The sequence below is a fragment of the Aythya marila genome (assembly GCF_965140915.1).
Source record: "Aythya marila genome assembly, chromosome: 6".
Lineage (NCBI taxonomy): Eukaryota > Metazoa > Chordata > Aves > Anseriformes > Anatidae > Aythya > Aythya marila.
In genome coordinates, this window is record NC_139047.1 from 12,978,135 (window position 1) to 13,000,024 (window position 21,890).

Genomic DNA, 21,890 nt, shown 5'->3' on the forward strand with positions numbered 1-21,890 from the left:
TGTTAGAAAAGCAGGGCCCTGCTGCACACCTGGCCTTTAAACCTGTTTCCCCAGGCAGAAGGCACCATGAGCTCCGCACGCTGCTGCCCAGAGCCTGGTCCTCAGCCCGTGGCTGACCACATCGCAAACGCTGCTCCCAGAGCCCAAGAGCAGTGCGGAGAGCCCCGTTGACTCGAACAGGCTCTTCATCCTGCCTCAAATTAGCACTCACGGCATGGGAAGAACTAGCAGGAAAATGTGTGAAATCGGGAGCGCCAAGAAAGCAAAGATTTCTTCCCCCTTACCAAAATAGAACATTGCTATTCTTCCCATCCTATCTGCTTTCCTTCCCACTCAGCACATATTTTGAGCCAAGTCTTCGGGTGGTGTAAATCAACATACCACCGTCGGAGTTGAAGAAGTCACACTAATTTACACCAGCAGAAAAAAAAACCTGGCTGCAATCTAGGGATATATGTACACACACACTCAACAGAGAGCGCGCACGCGCGTGCACACGCACTCGCTGACGGGTGACGGAGCCAGAAGACGGATGGGAGAACCATTAACAAATTAAAAGCACCTTCCAAGAAGCAGCCAAGGGAACTCATTTTCACCGCCACATCAAAAAGCCGCCAATCCCGTCCCCACATATTTTACGGTTACTTCCCTTCTCGTCCAGTCGGCAGGTCGACATGTACAATTAAATTGATAATCAATGCAGCTTAATTAATTTGCTGCAGAAAGCAAGTGGCAGGAGAAGACGCCCAGGCAAGGGGAGGGTTGGGCAGGTTATCCGTGCACGCACACCCCCACCCAGCGCTCCCAAGTCGTGTTTCGGATACTTTGCAACTGCCCCGAGGTGACGGGGGCACTGCTGAAGCTGCGTCAGTGCCGGTGGGCACAGAGCTGTGCCAGCTGCGGAGCAGGGCAGGAGGAAAAAAGGGCCATGAAGTTGAAGAGGCAGTGCATCGGGGAGGGGACAGCAGGCAGCCTCTCTCCTGCTGCATTTGTAGGGCTGCTTGGCCACTGCGCAATTTCTTGTGGAGCTAAAGAAAGAAAGCGGCTTGGGGAGGCAGAGGAGAAGGCCAAGGATGGCAGCAGCTCTGCCTTCATCCGTATGTATGTGTCTCTCTGGACCCACTAGATTTATGGCAGGATTATGTTACTCCCGTGGAGACAGAGCCCTGGAACAGAGCATGCTAACAGGATTAGGGCTTCAGGATTTAGACAGAGAAGCATGAAGGAGAAAAGTAGGGAAGATTATTTTTCTTCAGATAGGGAAGGCACAAAATGGGGCATGTTTGATGGTGGGAGGATTCTGGCTCAAGTGGAGGGTGGATAGTCCGGGATTTATTAAATCCAGGAACAAGGAGGTAAAAGAAAAATGATACTTGGCAATAGGCAGTGAAGCACAGCGGCCAGGGCAAGGCACAGTGTGCGGGGGTGGGCTTGCCAGCACGGTGCCTCTGAGAGACTCCACTCAGATCCGGGAGCCACCAGGGACATGATGAGCAGCGCTCTACTAGCCTGCAGAGGAGATATCAGGCTCAGAAATACAAAGCTGCAGCCGTGCTGGAAAAGCCAAGGCTGTAATTCTCCCCTGGTACTGCACCAAGGGTGAACGCACAGGGCTGCCTTTCCCAAAGCCTGATGTCTTTGTCCTGCCCGCGAAAGCAACAGAAGCAGGCTGGGACCAGGGGATGCTTCTGGGCAAACTGCACCGTGATGTCTCTGTGCAGAAGCACTCGTGGCCTTCTGGCCAATCACGGGAGCTTTTCCTGAGTTTTCCAGATAAACAAGCCACAGGAGTGAAAGCTTTTCTCACTCTCCCCATGTGAATAAACACAGGAGACCTCATTAAGAACTAAAAAGACAGAGGACTGCTCCTAAGGGAAGGCATGAAGGTCTCCAAAGAGTCATCCTCAACATCCTCTGCCAGCACTGAACACCTTTGATGTCCCCAGCTCCATGCACAGCTGAGATACTGCTGCAGCTCTTTGCAGCAACTCAACCTGCCTCCTTGCATCCACCTGAAATACTGCCCACGAAGGTTAGCTGATAAAAAGCACAAAGGTACCGAAATGAATCAGAAATCGAAAATGTGCATCAGCTGGATCTTTCTGCCACTTCTCCTCCATTGACTCAGATTCTCAAGGCAAATGTTTCAGGTGCATTCTTCCCATTTCACACCAGAAACAGAGGCAGGGAGAGCGCTCCTCCCAACCCTCCCACTGCACGATCCCTGCAATATGAACTCTGCAATTACAAATGTGGAGCAGCTCGGACCACACGGGAGCAGGAACCCGAGACCCTGCAAAGAAGGAAGTGGATCAGAACGGATGAGCACTTTGTTTTCCAATAAAGTCCTCACCGCAGAATCTGCCCGAAGAAAATGGCCAGAAACAAAAGGCCAAATCCTGCCAGGTGCTCTTTTCCTTCCTAGGGTTCAAGAGCCAGATAAGATCTCAGCACAAGCTGCAGGGTCAGTGCCTGGAAGATAACCTCTGGGGGCCATCGAGCCCCAGGTGACACAGCAGGACCCAAGCTGACACTGCTGCCAGCACACAGGGACAATGACCCTGGGCCCTGCAAGCTTGGGAACATTTGCATGGGGCCTGGTCCCAGGGGGACACAGGGGAAGACAGCCCCGCACCTTTGGTCCCACATCCCGACAAGGACTGGGCACCACCCCCAGACTGGGACAGCAGCGCTGCCTGGGCTTTGCAGGGAGTGAGCTGCTGGGGTAGTGGAGAAGCCCGGCAGCGGTGCGGGGGGCCGGGGAAGGTGTGAGCTCGGCGTGAGCTCGCTGTGAGCTCGGCGTGCCTCTCCTGCCGGCTGCAGCTCCGCTGCCTCCCCAGCCCAGAGCGCGGCAGCGCTCGGCAAGGAAACAGCCCCGCCAGCCCCGTCTGCCGTGAGTGCATATTAATCTTGTTTTCCGCCGCTCCATCCTGCCTTTCCCGTTTCCCTCGCCCTGAGTGCCAGCAGCTGCGGATCCAAAGGTGAGCCCTCATGTTTCACAGGGAAACAGCCTGGCCCCGCTCCTCCCAGACACCGCCGGGAGGGGAAGCGGGGGAAGGAGGAGGGGAGCTCAGAGCTCCCCATCCTCCGTGTTGTCCTCTGCCCACCCCTCCTGCACTCACCGCTTTTCTCTTGCTTTGATGAAGATGTAAATGTGAGCTGACCTGCCCGCAGCACAGCAAAGCTTTGCTTTTGGCCCACACAGGCAGCAGGAATTGAGAGCAGTGTTTGATACACCCCGCATGTGTGTGTGCATCTGCACATATATATATATACACACACTTATCTATATGTGTGTGTGTGTGTGTGTATGCATGTAGAGAGGACTGGAGTCCCTGTCTGCCTACCCCATCCCTCCTCTTCCCTCCCTGCTCCTTGTGGCACCAAATCAAGCTGCGGCAGACTTGACAAATCTCCTTGGCATGGCTCACTCCACCATTGCAGCCCGCAGTGTGCAGAGCACTGCACTGACGCAGGGCGGTACCTGCGAGCTCAATGCAGGCGCCAGGAGCTTCCCTCGCACAGGGAGGGCTGAGATTAATGGGGCCGGAGCCCCCCTGGCCAGGCCCCTGAATGAGGGGCTTTCCCCTGGCCCCAGGAGCAGCGCCTGGGCTGCCTGAGGCTGGTCGTTCAGCGGGGAGGGAGAGCAGTCCCTGACTAGAGGGGTAGGCACAGCACCAAAAAGCAATTATTTGTGTTCCAGCCTGGGGAGGTGCCTGCTAAATTGAGGCCAGAATGTGGGAAAGAGGCGAGACTGGAATAAAGGAGCAAAAAAAGAGAGGTTTGATTTTTCTTCCTTTTTTTTTTTTTTTTTTTTTTTCTGTGAAGAGAGAAAGCAGGGCAGGAAAGAGCTGGTAGGGCTCAAGGGCCAAACCCAGGCATGGTGGCTGTGGGACTGCTCTGGGTCGGCACCAGCCAGGCTGTAGGGCCCTGCTCTCTGCCGACTGATGCACGCTGCTCTGGTGGTGCTGAAAGCAGCCGTGTGCCATCCTGCTCCGCCCCAGCTGAGGACCAAGGGCCTGGGATCGTGAGGATGGGCAGTCTCCTGGCACAAGTGACCAGAATCACTCTGTAGGACAGATTCCCACCTCGGTTAGACACCAAAAGGCGAATTTCTTGCACGTGGCTATTGGGAACGCCAGCCTGGCTGAACTGTTTAGCTCATCTTGCTAGCTGGAGCACTGCCAGCCTCTGTCTGCCTCGGCTGGCAGCAACGGCCCCAGTGAGACCTCACACTCACTGGTGTCTGTGGTCTGCCCGGGGTGAGGAGAGCGGCCCTGGCTCACAGGAGGGCCTGCTGCAGCCAGCGGCCTCGGGGAGACCATGGAGCCTCCACACGAGAGCACAGCCCCGCCGTACAGCATGGCAGGAGCTCTGCCACGAGTCACAGCCCTAGGGCTTGTCCCGGGGGAGCTGGTGTGTCATGACCCCATGGATGCAATTTATCCGGCAGCAAGCGCCAACGCAGCCAGCCTGAGCCAGGGGAGGACTCTCCTAGGGGATGCTCTGCTGTCCTGCGTCCCCATTTCCCTACCTCTAAAATAGCACTAACACCACCTCCCTGGCACGCGAAGAGCTGAAATGCTCCAAATATTGCAGGTATGAAGCCTTGCTAGGGGCCTCAGCATGGCAGGGGCTCGTTCTGGGATGCAGAGTGAATTTGAATCGCTTGTGGGGAAGGGGAAATCGCATGGCCCGGAAGGGAAGGAAATGTCTGGATGAATCCTGGACTAGGCAGGCTACTGCAGTTCATGCCAGCAGCGCCTGTGCCAGCAAAGGGAGGGGACAGTTAATTTAACAGAAGTGCTGAGGAAGCAGAAACTGCTGGGACGTGCATGCAGGGGGAGGCAGGCGGGCCCCCGGCCACCCGTTTCATACAGAGATCAGGGCACGGCAGCGGGGAGGACCTGAGCTGCAGCAGCAGCGCTGGTGGCTCCACAGCAGAGCAGGAAAAGGCTTTTCCAAGGTGCCCTTAACCAGAGGACAACCACACTACTAAGGTGAGTGACAGAGCAGGAGCAGCCCAGCACCACGGCTGCCCTAACTCCACGGCTGGCTCTCCCCACACACCAAAGCTCCTGCACAGACTGCCCCAGGCTCGCCTGGCCACACAGGGCTTGGAAGGGCCAGACACCCTCTCCCACCTTGCTCCCATCCCTCTGAGCCTCCCAGGACCATGGTGAGAGCACGCAGCAGCTCCCAGGGCTCGATGCACCACTGCCGAGCGCGCCTGCTCGTGCAGATCCCAGAGCTCTGGCAGCCTGAATTGCTCCTCGTTATTTATTGTTCATTTTGTTCTCTGGGATGGTGCGATCCCCTCTTAGGATTTGTGCCCTTTCATTTCCAGGCCTCAATAACTCCTGAACTACAGTTTCATGTGGTTTTGTGATTGTTAACCCAGCATGCAGACGGGGCTACGGCCATAAAAGCTCAATGAATCTTGTATGGCAAAACACAGGCTGTGAAAGCATTTTCTCCTTCATTTGCAGTCAAAGAACATACTCTCGCCACCACGAAAGATGCAACAGCAGCCAGGTTTTCCAAGGAATCGTGTTTCCTCATTGCTGTGCAGAGGAGAAAGGACTATTTCTGCTCAAAGCATCATCAGTCTTTTAGCCCTCATCAGTAAAAGGGTCCCTCACAGATTAAATCCTGCAGTCCTGTAAAATCATTGTTCTCTTCCCTCCCATCGACTGCAAGACCCACCAAGGCACTTACAAAAGAGACAAAAAGGCCTTTACCTTGTGGTTTTTGCCATGGCGATACATCATCCAGTCCTCCCCGTTGGTGCTGACCTCCAGCTTGTAGGTACGGACATAGTACCCGTTCTGGGTTTCCCTGGAGATGGCACCCTGTGTGGCGATGGCTGTGAGCACAGTCAGGAAGTGGAGGTCCACCTTTCCAGGGGAAAAAGGGACAAGAGACAGAGTGGTGAGCACCTGAGAGCCCAGTTAGCTCCTGGCTACTTTTCCTGACCCATGAAAACATTTGGGGAGGCACACAGGCGTGTAAGAACCAATGTCAACAGGCACAAAAGCCCCAGGCTGACTTCAGCAGGATGCTTGCAGGTAGGACCATGGGACAAGAGTAACTTGTCCTGATGTCTGGCCACATGGCACCACCACAAAGCCTTCTTCCTGCCTCAGACCAAGCAACAGGATCTGCACAGAACCTGGAAGCTCATGTCCATTGAAACAAGACAAGGGCTGACTTTCCATGTAAAATAAAAGCATGATGCCCAATTAGCAAGTGCTACAGCTCCTGGTTTTCCCTTTTGTGCATTTTTTTTTTTTACAGTGTGGGTTAAGAAAGGTTAGCGGAGCTGGCTTAGTAGCACTGCCATGAATGAAGAATGAGATATCTGCTTGAGGCAGCGACATTCACCACTGCCCGTTCCTAGTGCCCTTTAGCAAGCAATGTCTCACGGCAATGAGACAGCCAGAAACCTCGTGCGGACAGACACAGAGGATCTAACCAGGTCCTAGGGAAAGCCTTGGCTCTGACAACCCCCTGCCTGACATTCAGCCCGCTCACTCTCCGATGAGATAAATATCATTTTAGCTGTTTTTCCACGTGCCTCCTGGAGACATTGGTCCTCAGGCCAGTGGCAGTCAGTGGCCCTTGTAAGTGGCAGAGGTCTCTCCATTTCTGTCAGTACGCTGGAAAGTTCATCAAAGTTTTGGGCAGGAAGGAGGGGGGTGGGAGAAGGACAGCGGGTCGAGCCAGCCCTTGTGCAGACTAATGGGAGAGCCAGCCCGCCTTGTTTCACGGAGACACCACAGCTCCCCTGCTGCTCGCTCCCCGTGAGCCACACAGGCAATAAAAAATTCAACAAGCCTTATGGTCAAGGGTCAGTTTAACAGCACGACACTCCATTTGGTGGAGTGGGACGAGGCGAGGGGAGGGGAAAGCACACAAACCTGGAGGTACTCTTTGTTGCTGTCTACATTGGGGGTCCAGCCGTTGTCATCGCTGTTGAGCCGGCTCTGCTGGGGCGTCCATCGCCCATCCGAGTAGGTGGAAGAGGCACTGATCTGCATGTTGGAGATCCTGCCAGACTCCATCCCCAGCGGCACGTTGCACTGGAAGTCTGGAGCGGGAACACACACACACACGCATGGATCAGCTTACAGTCTCTGCATTGCGCTCCCAAGTGGAAGGAAGCCCTGAACTATCCTCCCCTGCTAACCCCGAGCGAAGCTGTCTGCCTGGAAAGATGAGCAGATCTGCACCATCTTGTGCGCTGTGCGTGTTCACAGATGGCACTGCAAAATTAAAGACAGGGCAGCTTTATGTTTGCATGGCTCTCGGAAAATTAATACAGTGCAGATCTGTCTCCTTTTCTCTATTTTGTCTGCCTTTGCACAGTTTTGACACACTGTTCTGTCCCTTCCCACTCCCCATCTCCCGCAAGCTGCCCCAGGTCCCCTTGCCATGAAGTTCTGGAAGGCTGGAGGTGAAAACTGAGCACCAACAAGACAAGGAGTGTGGGCAGGCACAACAGGAGGGCACTCACTGCTGTGCTGCCAAGGATCGTCAAGGCCTAGAGCAGGAAGGTCTAATGGTTCTGCATGCATGTGAGAGCCTGGATGTGTGTGGATGTGTGCGTGTGCTATATGGGAGGTCAGGCCCATGCGCATTGACCAGCCACAGACATGAAAGGCTCTGGCATGCTTTTATTTGTGTTTCCTCACTTCTAAGGCTTTTAAAAGTCACAATTAGACCAATCTTATTGCACATCTCATATATTTTATGGCAGCTGTCCTATAAAAACAATAACAAAGAAAACAGTGATAGGAAATACTGTGTGGGACAAAGCCCGCCGCTGCTGTAAGCCAATGGGGCTCCACCAAACTGTTTGTTTTTAGTGTGGCCAAGTCCACCCCATGTGGAAATGATGGGCCAAGTTAAGAGCTCAGTGGTATCATTAAAGTTTCAGTTTACACCAGTGTGAATCAAAACAGGCCTAACCCTTTAAGAGTTCTTGTGCTTGATTTCTCAAGCTTTGTGTCTTATTAATGTTTTATTTCCCAGACTTTTTAAAGAACAGAATAGAAAGGGGATTAAAGAACAGATCAACAGAGTGTGGAAATATGTAACGGTGAAGAGCTCGTGCTTGTCTGTAACTCCCAGAGTCTCAGCAGAGACATCCTTAACTCAGCTGTGGAGCAAGAGACTGTAACCCAGCTGCCCCCAGCCTTGCACAACCCCTTCTCTACCCTGCTCTCTGTCATGGACTCAGCCTAGGGGCAGAGACCTCCTCTCTTTCTCTGGGACTGAAGGGTGTCCTGAAGGCTTCTTCTGTTGTATCACATGTTCACTGCTAACAGAGGTTGAGAACTGTAGCTCTGATGAAAAAATATGAAGGGAAAACCAACTGAATCTTTCCTAGGCTGCAAGTGTTACCACAAAGAATCAAAATGCTCTTCATTCTTAAAACACAACTTTTTGTCCTCACACCACTTCAGTTCATCTCCCTTAGTAAGGGATTTAAAACAAATTTTGGTTTGAACTTGGAGCTTTAGGCATTCCTTAATTAGACATGAAATTACAATTTGTACTTTGGGGCTGCAAATTTTGGGAAAACTGTAGAGATTTTCCCTAATGTTTTAATGATTCTGCCAAACCCGCTGGGCTGAAGTCTTGCCCTAAATCCTTTGGGCTGAGCACATACACAAGGGATTCTATCCCAAAGCAGTGTGAAGGCTTTGTGAGCAAGGGAAAAGTTAAGGAAAGGTCTGAGAATGTGATTCTTCCTTAATCTCATTTCTGTGAGAAACAGCAGACAGCATAACTCTGTCACTATTGCCAGCGGGGAATAAGCCCTTGGACACACTTCTGCCTGCCACACTCTTGCAAGGGAAGAACTTGGGTAAAATGGGCAACACGACTACCCAAGACACACTCCCACATTCCCAACTTACTTTCAGGAACTTCCTGTTGGATCAAGTAGTACTGAGCAGAGAAACCATCTTTAGCCACCGCTAGGTCAGTGTGGAAGGTGAGCGAGAGGACGCCGGTGGTTGAGCGGATGTCCGATGGCATCTTAGTGCCACAGTACCTGCCTATCAAGGGGCCAACTGCAAAAGAAAGAACAGCAAAGGTAATGCCTGCCTCTCCACCAGTTCCTGGGTCAGCAGCAGATTGGCATCTCTCAGCAGGGATGCCTTAGCAGGACCAATCGGGATGAAAGAAAGGCTTTGGGGATGGGCTATTTTTTACATCCTCTGGCCCAGTGCCAGGCAGCGTGCTGTGCAGAAATATCCACTGCAGCAAACATTGCTCTGCAATTGCTGGGAAACGCTCCAATTTGCTCTATTTCACAGTGTTGGTACAGCGTAGGGAGATAAGCACGCATGAACTCTCTGCCCTTCTCTTAGAGAGGACCAGTGGCACCTGGGAGTGTCCCATGGGACTCTTCAGATCAGCGGTTACAGCAGAGCAGCAGTTTCAGGATTAATGCATGCAGCTTTCTGCAAGCACATCACTCCCATGGCCAACCAAGGAGTGTGCCCAGTGGGAGGCAATGCTGCAGTCATGCCTAAGGTTAGGCACCTTTGGTCTTAAGAAACAGACCACAGAGTTTTGGAGCTTTGTGAGACGCTAAGAGAAGCTGAAGATGCTGGCGTGGCACCACACAGCTTACCTTGAGGGATGCCATCCCAGATGTCCAGCCAGTCGTACTTGCAGTCTCCCTCCCCTGCCTGCAGCGGATCATGCTCGAGGTCAAAGAGCAGAAAGTGGAGGAGGATTTCTGTCTTTGGCTTGGCTATGATGGTGAAGACACAGTCCAGGTTGTGTGGATACTTGTCAGGGAAACCTGGAGACTCAATAGTGCCGTTGGAGGCAGTGAAGTTTCTGGAACAGTCCTCGGAACCTGTAGTGGCAGGAAAAAAAACACAGTCTTAACAACGCAGCTTCATCCTGACAGCTTGACATGCTGTGGAAACCCCATTTTGATCTTTGATGGGTTGTGCATTCACTTCTGGACATTTTCTGTGGCCCAAGAGCTGTGTGAATTGCCTGCAAGGATGGAGAGTGTGATTTTCCAAGCTTTCCATGGGTGGAGAAATAAAGTCTGTGCACTCACTGGAGTGGACAGTATGTGTCTAAATCCCTCAGACAGCTCTGGAAACATAACCCATGTGCCTCTGTTGATCCTCTTGCCAATTACTCCAAAAATGGGTCTAGGAGGGAGATCCCATCCAAAGCCACTCAAAGCCAGGGCTGTGATGTGCCAAACCAACCCCTGCTGTGTCCCCCATGCCCAGGTGGTGGCCCTGGGAGGCCACACTGAGCCAGGCTGGGCTTCAGTGACCTGCTGGGAGACCTGGGTCCCCCACCCCAAAGCCCAGATGGAGGAGCTCCCATCCAGGGAGAGGACTGCCCTGGGAGGGGACAAGAGAAGAGCAATGGGAACACGGTCTCTCTGGAGAAAGCTCTCCCCGGGGGCTGCTCTCCTGCAACCTCTCTCCCTCTGGCAGGGACATCTATGCCTCAGTTTCCTCTTGAGAAAATCCGGAAGCGCAAATATTTAGACAGCGCAAGGACCCAGAGGGGCTGGGGAGTGCCAATGTCTCCACTGTCAGCTGGAAGCCTCGGAAACCCTCGGGAGGCACGTGGTCAGCCTGCGGTGCCCTGAGCCCTGCAGCTCCAGCTTACGTCTGGGGCAAGGCGGGGGTACCGGGGCCGTGGCGGGGGCTCTGCTGAGAGGGGGAACAGAGCCCTCTTTCTCACAGGCTCAGCCGCCCGCACCAGAAATGCAAGTTATTTCTATCCTTCAGGAAGACCCTCGCATCGCGAGCCGGGCGGACAATGTCGCCTCTTATTTATCACTGACCCCCGCGCTGGCCCCTGCCGCAGCTCGGTGCCCCCTCTCCGAGAGCCAAGGTGCCTCGGGGTGGCTGGGGAAAGGGGAATTTGTGCCTTATTCATACCACGGTGACTTTGAAACCGCTGCTCTGTGGAGGCAGGACAATGGCCAACAGAAATCTGCAGCCTGGAGCTATTGGAGGGGAGAGGAGATGTTGCAGGGGCTTGCGGCCACGGCTGCAACCCGGCGCTAACAAAGGTTTCTGCTTCGGTTTAGCTGGGACACCCGCCTTCTCCTCTGCAAACCCTTCTGCTCCGGCTCTTCCAGGCAGCACGAGCCTTCCCCGGGCTAATGGGAGACTTGTTATTCAATTCTGCATTAACCTACAGGAGTCAGGCCAGCAGCCTGCAGTAATGGCAGGATCCCGGCCCCGCATTATGCAGCGCCTAGCTGGAGAGCTGCTCAGGAGGGTCTCTTAATTGACTACCTAATGAAGCAACCGGCTTCTCTGGTGGGAACCTGTGGGGTAAAACACAGAGGCAAAAAATGAGGCCAAACGCAAATCACAGCATAATGCTGTGAATGGGGATAAGGGCGTACTTCATTCTGAACAGCTACAAGACAAACAGATAAACAGAAACTAAGGCAAGCTCCGAGCTGGGGAGAAAATCAAAGAGTAAACCCAGAGTTTGGAGTCAGGGACTGTCCTCTGGAGACAGGAGAGAGACGTAACTATGTCACCGTGTTCGATAACAAGTTTCCTCGTGTGGGGCTCTTATCAGATTTGGCATCTTTGTCTACAGCTTGGCTGATAGCAGCAAACAAGGATCAGCTTTTCATAAGGAAGCTGCAGATAATAAACAGGAGTCCTGCTGGCTTCAGCAGCACCGACCAGCCTGAGAGGAGACTTTGATGCCCAGTGATGGAGGGCTCAGGCCAGCTCTGCCAAGCTGACTCACAAAGCGAGCAGCAGGGAGCCTGAACCAGCCAGGGCAGACGGCTCCTTTGTCAGCCCCCAGACCGCTGACTGATACCCATCAGGGGACTCGGAGGCTGGTATGCAGCTGTTTGTATGCAGATCGCTCCTCTCGCACATGGTGATAAGGGAAATTTAGACAAGGTGTGGAAATAAATGCTCAGTTGAAACGTGTTGTTTTTGTAGGTCACCTGTAAGGAAGAAAGAAGCTGCTGCAATGCTGCCTTTACTCATCTGGACAATAACAATCCGATGACCTTTAAAGCTGATGACACCCTTGCTGGCTACCCTGGCAGCTCAGACTGAATCTTCCCTCTGCCTGTGTCTGAAAACAAAAGGCAAGGTTGGCTCGGATGCAGTGGCCCTGCAGCAGCACGGCCACCGCTCTCCTGGGAGCTCTGTCGGGGCCAGGGGCCACGCAGGCGAGGAGGGCTGCGGTGCTCCTGATCACACACTCACCCCTGCCCCTGTGCTGAAACCTGCCTTGCCAGCCTGGATTTCACGGGCTGTGGCTGGAAGAAAGCGTGGCTATCTCTGGAGGGGATGGCTGCTGGCAACAGGGGAATGGTGGCTGGGGATGTGCCAGCACGACTTCAGCTGTGGGGGCAGCTCTGCAGGACCTACATCAAGGGACACAAGCTCATCTCCAGCCTCCAACCAACACCATCTCCCACAGCAGCCCTTGCTTCCCCTCCCTCCCTGCCAGCAGCAACAAAATCTCCTTCTCCCATGAATTTGCTGGCTTCCTGGCTCCCACCCTGGCAGGCAGCGTTCCTGCCAGCTGTCCCATCCCTTCCTTCCCGGCCTGGCCACCTTCCTGCCAGGTAGACCACTCCATCCTGTCCCAGGTGGACCTGACCTGGGACAAGCACAACTCAGTGCAGAGTCTTTGGGCTCAGACGGGTGTGTGTGTACAGGGAGGGAGTGGCAAGGGGTGCTGAGGAGAGTCAGCTGTCTTCCCACCTGAACACAGGCACTCTTTGCCATCTTTCCTGCTGGCAACTGGCCTCGGCAAATCCCAACAGTCAGCTGAGCCACTAAACTCCACCAGGACCAGTCCACATCTCAACCACTAATAAACAGCAGTGGCCTCAGGTGGCTGCAGCAGACCAGCTCAATGGTTGGCTACGCAGCCCAGGCAGCTATCACCAACAGCACTTTCCTAAATCACGAGAACCTCCAGACACCCCCCGTCCTCACCATTTCACAATAAATTTGGGGAATCCTATTCTTGTCCCTGTGCAGCAAGGTCTCCACATTCACATCCACCTGTGACCATGCTGGGGGGTGCCTGCGAACCTCTGTCCTCAACGTGAACCCTGGGCACTGGTGCCTGGGTAAGTCACCCTCTGGTGCTCTTTTCTGATTCCTTAACAGGCACGGGTATTTTTTTCTTGCTGGCTGTGATGACGTGAAAGCTGTGTGTGTTTTCTTCCAACGCACAACACAGGAACGTGGGCACAGAGTGGGCACCTGCATCTCCATGCGGAACATGCTCTCGTTCCCTCGGCACCAGGCACACCTCGCTCACCCGCACACACACAGCGCACACAGAGCGGGTTTTATGTTCTCAAGCCTCCTTCCCAGACACACAATCCTGACAAATATTTAGACAGAAACACTATTAAAAGGCCTTTGAGCAGCTTTTACTTTCCTCAATAATAGTTTGGTATTAAACAGAATTATGAATAGTTCCTCTCATATCCGCCCGGGAAGGCGCCGTCTCGGCCCCCGTACGGCACAGCTGACAGCAGTCCCCTGAGCGCCAGACCTCCCCAGCTACAAACCCCGCTTCCAGGGAGAGAAAACACAGCGTCATTAATCAGTCCTGAATTGCAGCTCCACAGGAGGGGGAGCTCCGTACGCTCCTAACAGAGGGACAATCCCCACTTAGCCCTAACAAGCTTTACACATGCCATGAGGAAAAGAGATGTTTCTAAGTCCTTGAATTCAAGAGGGCATTTAGCAAGGAATCCTGCTTCTGATGCCACACTACGATCCAAAAATGTACCATCATGTGCAACTAACATCTTCACCTTCTTGGTACTGTGATGGAATAGACTTGCTTAAAGTAAAGGAAAAAAAAAAAAAAAAAGCTCTTCATCTGTGGAGAAGATGCTAAAAATCATATTGAAAAGGTGGCCAACATCTCCTTGTGAAGATAACTGTGACAAACGGCCTGGGAGACAGGCACTGACTCGGACACTGACCTGTCTTGTAGATCTCATAGCGCAGGGAGAAGCCGGCACCTTGCCGCGCGTAGTCTGAGGTGAACTTGATATAGAGAGAGGAGCCAGAAGAGATGATGGTAGGAGGTGCTATGTTCCCACAGTGTTTGCCCAGCAGGTCTGCTGCTTCGCTGTCCCCGTCTCGGATCTCGATGAAGTCGTACCTGTGGAGGCAGGTGAAAAGGCATTAAAACCATCTGCCAGGGAGATGCTGCAGGATGCTGGGGACAAACACAAAACGTTTCTTTATCTGCATGTTGCACAGAACTATCTTCCAGACAGGTTCCTGGGACCCCGTCACTCACACATATGCACACACTTACATTTTTCCCTTTTGTCTGGCTGACTACATTAAAGGCCCTTTCCCTGTTGCTCCTCATCAATTTGCTCATCATCAATTTACTGTGCCCACATCCACTTCAGAAACAACTTGCAAAATTTAGGACACAATTTGCCTGTATTGTCACAAGTCTCTGGTGTGGGGGAACCTCAGCTACAGCTCTCCCGGGCTGCTCTCCTTCCCTAACCTCTCTCTGTAAGTGCCGCTGTGCCACTTAGCACAGCTCAGTTTATTCCACTCTCCAGGTGGGATTTGGCCAAACACGCACAGACATTAAAGAAATAGTCGATGTTCAATCAATGCGAGCGGGTAGTTACTTTGTGCACTCTCTGACACCACACTGGTCCTTAACAAGTGTGGCTAGCATATTCATTTAGCACTTGGGCAGTAAGGCCCTTCTATTAAGTGCCAACAAAGTCTTCTGTGGGTGAGAACTGCTGCACGAAGAGCTGGGTAACCACATTCACCACTGCCTGACCCGGCGTCCCTCCTGCAACCTCTGCCTGCCTTTGCCACCTGGCAAGGCTCCTCCTGCCCTCCAGGCACGTTTGGAAGAACTGCCTCCCGCTGCAGAGACAAAAGCTTGGTGCAAAGTCGGGCTGGAAGGGGAAACTCCCACAGATCCCTTTGTATTTTCATCCAGGCCGTGACTAACGGCAAGGTAGTATCAGGCTCTGCGTGCTGCGAAGAAACAAACAGCTTTTCTGCGAACATCTTGTTCTTCAGCTGCCTCCTAACACCCGCGCTCTCCCGCCCCTCTTCTCCTGTCTCTGGCCAGCACGCTGCTATTTACAGAAACTGCCCATCTCTCCTCTACTGCTTACTCGCTTTGTATCAACCTGTTTGAACAACACGCTGCAGCTCTCCTCGCGGGGCTGCGGAGGGAAGCAGCGTCTCCTCGCTGCCAGAAATCCGCCTTTCTTCTTTGTCACGAGATCTCCTGCTCGGGAATCTAGAGTTGAAAGGAGAAGTAGCTCGCTGGACACAGAGTGATCCTCATGTGACTCGTTCCTGATCTGCACAGCACACATTGGCGGGCAACAACCTCAAAACAAACTCACAGGGACTCGGTGTGCTCCTCCACAAAGAAAGATGGCCCGGACAGCTTCGCTTTCGCTCCTTTCTGGGACTGAATCGGGCTGGGAGCCAAAAGCAAAATGCCTGCAGATAAAATCCTGCCTACGCTGGACCAAGCACTGAGTTAGCTCTAATCACCCAGCCCTTAACTTCGTTACAAACGCAATCGGCTTGGCCAAGGTGAAATCCAAGCGGTCCTGAAACCAGGCACTGGCACAGGAAGAGCGTTTGGCTTAGCTGATGGTCTGCTCCCCTGCTCTCTCTTAACCCCGGGCAGCTCCCCATCACCTCCTGACCCCTCACTACCCGAACACCATCCAGCGGCACCCCCTGTGACCCCACTAATGTCCATCATCTGTGGTTTGCTCCCGTCCTCTCCCCAGGGAGGAGAACATAGAGGGCAGTGTTAGTGCTTCTTTTAAGTAGAATTTTTTCTTCCTTGTTTGTCTATTTGTTTAAAGTAGCGCTGAACAAACAGCAGGGACATTTTGTTCTCTAAATAACTGCTTGATCTCGCTGTGTGTGCAGCCCTTCCACAGCTGAAGCACACGTCTGGGCTGCAGGACTGCTGGCGACTAGTGAAATGGTGAATAAGCAGCAAAAATGCATTTGTTAAAAATATGAACGTTGGCAAAACACAGGTAACGTACTGAATTGGAAAAGCTGCCATTTGCATGGCACAGGCACAGGTTAGCTAGCTGCATCCCAGGGCAACACATCTGTTTGTGTCCTCATGGGGTTGTAACCCGCAAACACCAGCCACAGCCTCAGCTCCTGGCCTGCAACGATCACAGCTTCTGCTGGAGCCAACACCAAACACCCTACGGCTCCTCACGGGGCTTCCCAAACCACCCAGTGCTGCAGCAGCCCTGGCAATTTCAGAAGCAAGTTCTGGACCAAGAAATATTTGCTTATTGAATGGGTGAATAACTTCCAATAATACGTACAATTTGGGAATATTGCAAGCTGCTCTTGGGCAATCCGCAAATGGAAAATTAAAAGAATGAATCTAGTATGTAAACCATCAGGAAATATTTGCCTCTCTCTGAATTAAACCCTGTTTGGCTTCATCCAAGCATCTAACCGAGCCTTCTCCTAGTGGAGCTAATCCTTAATAAATCAAATGTTACAAACAACTAAAAAAGCCCCTAGGAGAAGGTCAGGGAATCGTTTTTGCCAAATATAAAATGAATATAAACACGTAAGAGTTTTTGTTCCTAGCTAAAGAAACTTGGCCCAAGCCCTCTGTTCCTCATAAGGCAAAACTCTCTTTCTTCAGGTCATATAAACAGAGCGTGAACTGGGAGAGTATTACAGTCAGGAGATAACTCCTGCCCAGAGGAGGGGGAGCACCTCCTTTCTCTCCAACATTGCGATTAAGCCTTAGGCTTTAAAAATGAAACACCAAAGGCACCCGGTCCAAAACACGAGACTCGCAAACTTCAGCGAGAATACCAGCTAATCCCTGGCACCAGCTCTTTTGGCACCGTGTGCTTCAGTCGTGTCCATGCCTTGGCCCACCATCACACAAGCTGATAAACCCCATTCTTCTCACGTTGGGTCACTGGCCATGTTAAGATCTAGTTTGGCCAGGCCTTTGCTTCTGTTAGGCGTAAGCATCGTTTCCAGGCTTCGTTCTTCCCGTGTGAAAAACAAGAAGAAAAATTGGAAGGAAGAAACCCCCACCCTGGGGATGCTTTTTGCTCTAACCATTTCATTCCCAGATAATTACAGAGTAGTGCGCGGCTCGGTGGGACACATTTACGCAGCGAAGGCATCCACACTGCCTCAACCAGCACCCAGCAATCTGCATTTCACTCATATAACCAGATCCTGTGCTTCGGTCAATGTGCACCAACATCCTCGTGGGCTGACCCCTCTGCTGGGCAGGCTGCCACTTCCAAGGTCACTTTTCATGGCCACTTCTCCCCGTCTAGGCACTGCTCCCACGAGCTGACCGTAAATACGCGAGGGCAGGGTGCAGCATCCATAACCCACAGCTGTGGTCAGTGGATTAACCAAGTCTTCTCGCAGAGAAGGTGACCGCAGCTGGCTGCTCCTCCAGCAGAAGGGTATTTTCGGCTGCTGCTTGAGTGGGAAGGGCAGCCAGTTGGTTTGAAACCACCTCAAACGCAGTGCTTTTCACTGGGGAGTTTTAAGGCAGGGAGGCGAAGCTGGAGTGCTTTTAACTTCCCAGACAATGGGGGGTTGAGAAAGGAGGGAAATGCATTGCTTAGACGCTCTTCTTGTAGCTGTTTAACAGAATTAAACGGAAAACATACAATGCTTACAAATATTGCTGCGCTTTTATTAAAGGTTTTTAGTAGAAAGTGCTTTGCTGATGTTAAGAGAGCTTTTATAAACTAATTATAAAGCACTTCTAATGCGTGTATTACTCATGCTCGCTTGCTTTTTCCCCCAGTCAGCCCTCCCTGCTTCCCAGTCTCTTCTTTCTCTCTATTTTCCCTAAGTCACTTTGCTGCAGAAAGGCTGCGAGGCACAACAAAGGCCAACAAGCCCCAGTTGCGGTGGTGAGGAGACCTCCACCTTTTCAGTCCCTTTCTGTTGTGAAATAGCTGATGTGCTCCCTGGCTGCTCAGCCGTGCTCCACGGCTCCCCGAGGCCAGCACAGAGCTCCCAGGCGCCCACCCGTGAGCTCAGGAGCACCAGGACCCACTTGGGCAGCAGCACCAGAGCCTGTGCCATTCCTCTGGGTGCTCCTTTCCCGAGGCACGCAATTTGGCAAAAAGCACTGTTTTGGGACTCAGACTGCTCCACGACAATCAACAAACCCATTGCCCCTGAGCCCCACATCCTAGGAGATGCCAAGTCCTTCCTCACCAACACACGCTTCAAGGGCATTACAGGGACGTTAGCTTAGGATGGAGAGAAATGTGAATGACAAATCATTTATATGTTTACAGGCATAGCACCGGTCCTCCCAACACACAAATGTGGGCAAGCTTTGCTTCAAAGCCTGAGGAGGGTTGGCTTCCCAGACCAAGCTCTGGCCTGGCTGGCAGTTTTCTCAGAGCTATCATTTGCAGGAGGTGAGGGCTCACACACAGCTAAAGCCCAGTTCCAGGGCTTGCCAGGGTGGGAGAGAGTTGCAAGGCTCTAACCTGAACTTCCCCGATGTTTAATTTGGAGCTGTTATTTATAGGCATTTCCATGGGGCTCACGACTGCACCTGGCAAACATTAATGAAGGGATCCTCACGAGACCCTGCGAGGTGGGGAGGCAGCGAGGAGCAGTGGCTAGCCCAAGGTCAGAGAGGAAGCTCACGGCACAGCCAGGAATAGAAGCCAGCCTTGATTAGACAGATTATATTATATTAGAGGAGTCTGGCCTAGATAGACGGAGAGACAAATAGGTACTGACTGCATGCCAACAGCCCCAAATTTGGGAATGCCCAGTGTTGACTTGAGCCTTCGAGACCTCTGGTCTGCTTGAACCATATGTCGCCGTATCTCGAATGCATCTGCTAAGGATATGAAGAGAAACTGCAATGCCAGGGAAGTTGAGCAGACATTAATATTCTGTGGATAGCTAGGGGAAGGCAGGAACCTGCTTAGCCACAATGTCGGCTGGTAAATGCAATCGTTCCCTTTGAAAAGCTGGTTTGTTTCTCAGAAATTGTTATAAAAAGCTTAAGTTTTTTTTAAATGTGCTCTAAGAAAAGGCTGCTTCTTAGCAATGAGATAGCAGCTGCGGTGTATATGGTTAAGAAATGGTGAACCAGCAGCACGGGGCTTGTTTTGCAATCAAGAGGCGGCTAGAATTAATGTCCATTACATGCTAGCTGCCTTAGTCAATTTTTCTGTGTCACCACCCATCTTCATGCTCTTTCTTATGCCACCTTCAAACCAAATCCTCATTTCATGGGTGGTTACGTTGTGAAAGACGAGAAAACTTTTCTGTGATGTTTATACAATCTCGAGCAACTGCAGGACATACCCTTCAAAGGTTAAATTGCTGCAGAAACTACTGGGGACTTTGAAATAGCATTTTTTTTCATAGCCACAATAGCAGATCAAACACCTCTGCTGTCTGATGAAACAAGAGCAATGAAGTTTGATCCTAGCTGCCAGCCCTTAATCAGAGTAATTAATTATAAATACAGCAGATGAATTGGATTCTCCTTTGACTTGAACTGGTTTTACACTTGTGTAACTCATCATTTTAAGGGTAATCACTCCTAATTTATCCTGGGGCAAGAAGAGAATCAGTCCTCATGGAGCCTGATACGGATTTGCACAGACCTAAAAAGCTTGTATCATATCCAGCTTCAGCCAACTAAATGAATGCCCGGTGCTCTCAGTGGAAACACTCGTTGCACCCATCCTGGGACAGGGTTAATTGCTCCCCTGCTCTGACCTTTGGGCGGCTGAAGGCACGAGGTGCATCTGGGCTCCGCCTGCAGCTTGTGGGGCTGCTTGTCCCTATACCGAGGCAAAAGATGCACCCAGAGCTTGCCCTGCTTTTGCCCTCATAAGTAACTACCCCTGGCAACAACAGACACAAATAGGCTATCATTGCTCTGCATCTGAAGGGATTTCACTGGATTTTAGAGACTAAAACTATTAAAATCTGGTGGCAGCAGAGGGAGAGGCAGGCCTGGGGGGTGCATAATTGCTTAGGGTTTCTCGGAAGTTTGTTTTGAATTTGTTGCATCCAATTATGTCTTGTGTAACCGCAGTATTGTGGGGTTTTGTAATCATTCCACTGTGCTTTGGATTCTTTTATCTCCTCAAAAATCTAACCAGAATTTCTGAGAAATGAGAAAAATCCAGTCATCCAATAAAAAAAATAAATAAATAAAAAGAGAGAGAGAGACAGAGACAGGGAGAGAGAAAATAACCCTAACAGATTGGAAAACTTCTTCAAAAATGTCTTGAAGACAAAAAATGGAAACTACAAATAGCCTCTATTTTTATTCCTTGGACTGTTTTCACCCCCGTACAAGCACCACTGATAGGAAGAGCCTCAGCAGTAACTGTTAAGTTATGCAGGGGAAAAAAAAAAAAAAAAAAAAAAAAGGTAGCCAAAATACAGCTTGCAAAGGAAAGAATAAAACAGATCTGTAAACTGCTCCTGTGGCGAGTTCTGATTCAGGAGGGAGTTTCAGCTCCTACCACGCTGCATGCTGCTGCCCCCCCCGAGGCGGGGGAGCAAAGGCTCCCCACGCGTTGCCGCTCATCCTCAGGCTGCCTTCTTCAAGCTGTGTTGCCAGATCGCTGCGGAAAGGCGCGTTGGAGTAGAGAAGTGCTCTCATCTGGGGCATGTCTGGAAAACCGTTCATTATATAAGAAAACAAGATGTGCTAATGTGCACTTTAGGGGTTTTCTGCAGGCTGTTGTTCAGGAGTTACACATGGCTGTTTAATTTTATTTCTGTCTCCAAAACCATCTCTATAAATTCCTCACCCTTCTATCTTTAGCTACAGGGGTCGTTCGTTGCAAGATGTCTTTAGTAGTCTTTCTTGGGAGGGGGGAAATCACGGTGAGACCACGAATAAAATATATATAAAGTGTGTTAAGAATAGCCCCCCTTCCCATGGCGTTCTGCCTTCTGTTGCTGCTGCAAGGGAACTGAAGCAACTCACAGCCCTTTCATACCCCCAAAATGCAGGACACTTGAGAAACTACATTTGCACTTTCCTCCTTCTGCTACAATCCATCTGTGGAAAAAATTAGACTTTGCTTTCTGTGTCATCTTACTGTCACCACTCGCAGGCAACTTGATCACTAACAGAAAGAAAAAAAATGTAATAATAAAAGATAACAACTACGAGAGGAAAATTTACTGCCAAACAGCGGCAGACCAGGCAGAAGGGAGAGGGCAAACATTCGCTTGGCAGTGGGGGAAGCAGGTGAGCAGGCTCCTGTCTCCAGCTCCTGATGCCAGCAAGCAGTGCCCAACAACCCAGGTACTAGATGGGGACCAGCCCTGGGCCAGGTTGGCCACAGGGATGAAGGTCGGGGCTGGCTGGTGGCTGCTAAGAAAGAGGAGGGGATGCCCACGAGCTCTGCTGTGCCGCCCCCACCCCGAGGACAACACCCTCCATGGAGATGTAGCGGGCCAAGTCCCGTTGTGCCTCACTGGCACGGTGTCAGTCGTGGCCTCAGACACAACACGCCATGAAGAACGAAGGAGCTGGTAATAACCAGGATCAGCTGGGAGCTTTGCAGCTCGGCTTTCCACCTACCTCTCATTTGCACTGGCTTTTCTCAGCACAGACCCAAAACAAACACATCATTAGGCTGCGATGGTAGAAACGAGGTTGCAGGAACTGCGCCCTGACCAGCCCCTTCCCGCTGCTGGCCACCTCCATCCCTCCTTAATGACGAGGGGTCTCCCCGCGGCCGGCCCGCCTCGGGACAGCTTTCTGACCCCACAGCATCTCAGACAGGGCCAGCTCGCAGCCCAGCCTCAGGGCTGGGAGGCTGGGAAGCA

At 51.8% G+C, this 21,890-nt stretch overlaps 1 protein-coding gene across 6 annotated transcripts in view; it reads right to left on the reverse strand.

Annotated features, from left to right (window-relative positions):
* Nucleotides 1–21,890, reverse strand: part of NRP2 (neuropilin 2) — an 84,389-nt gene that overhangs the window by 43,296 nt on the left and 19,203 nt on the right. For all 6 annotated transcript variants that reach the window (XM_082763255.1, XM_082763256.1, XM_082763257.1 and 3 more), the window contains exons 3-7: nucleotides 14,000–14,181; nucleotides 9,647–9,877; nucleotides 8,925–9,080; nucleotides 6,921–7,090; nucleotides 5,742–5,897 (exon numbers count right to left, since the gene is read on the reverse strand). In XM_082763255.1, the coding sequence (XP_082619381.1) occupies nucleotides 5,742–5,897; nucleotides 6,921–7,090; nucleotides 8,925–9,080; nucleotides 9,647–9,877; nucleotides 14,000–14,181 (895 nt within the window). The remainder of the gene's footprint in view (nucleotides 1–5,741; nucleotides 5,898–6,920; nucleotides 7,091–8,924; nucleotides 9,081–9,646; nucleotides 9,878–13,999; nucleotides 14,182–21,890) is intronic.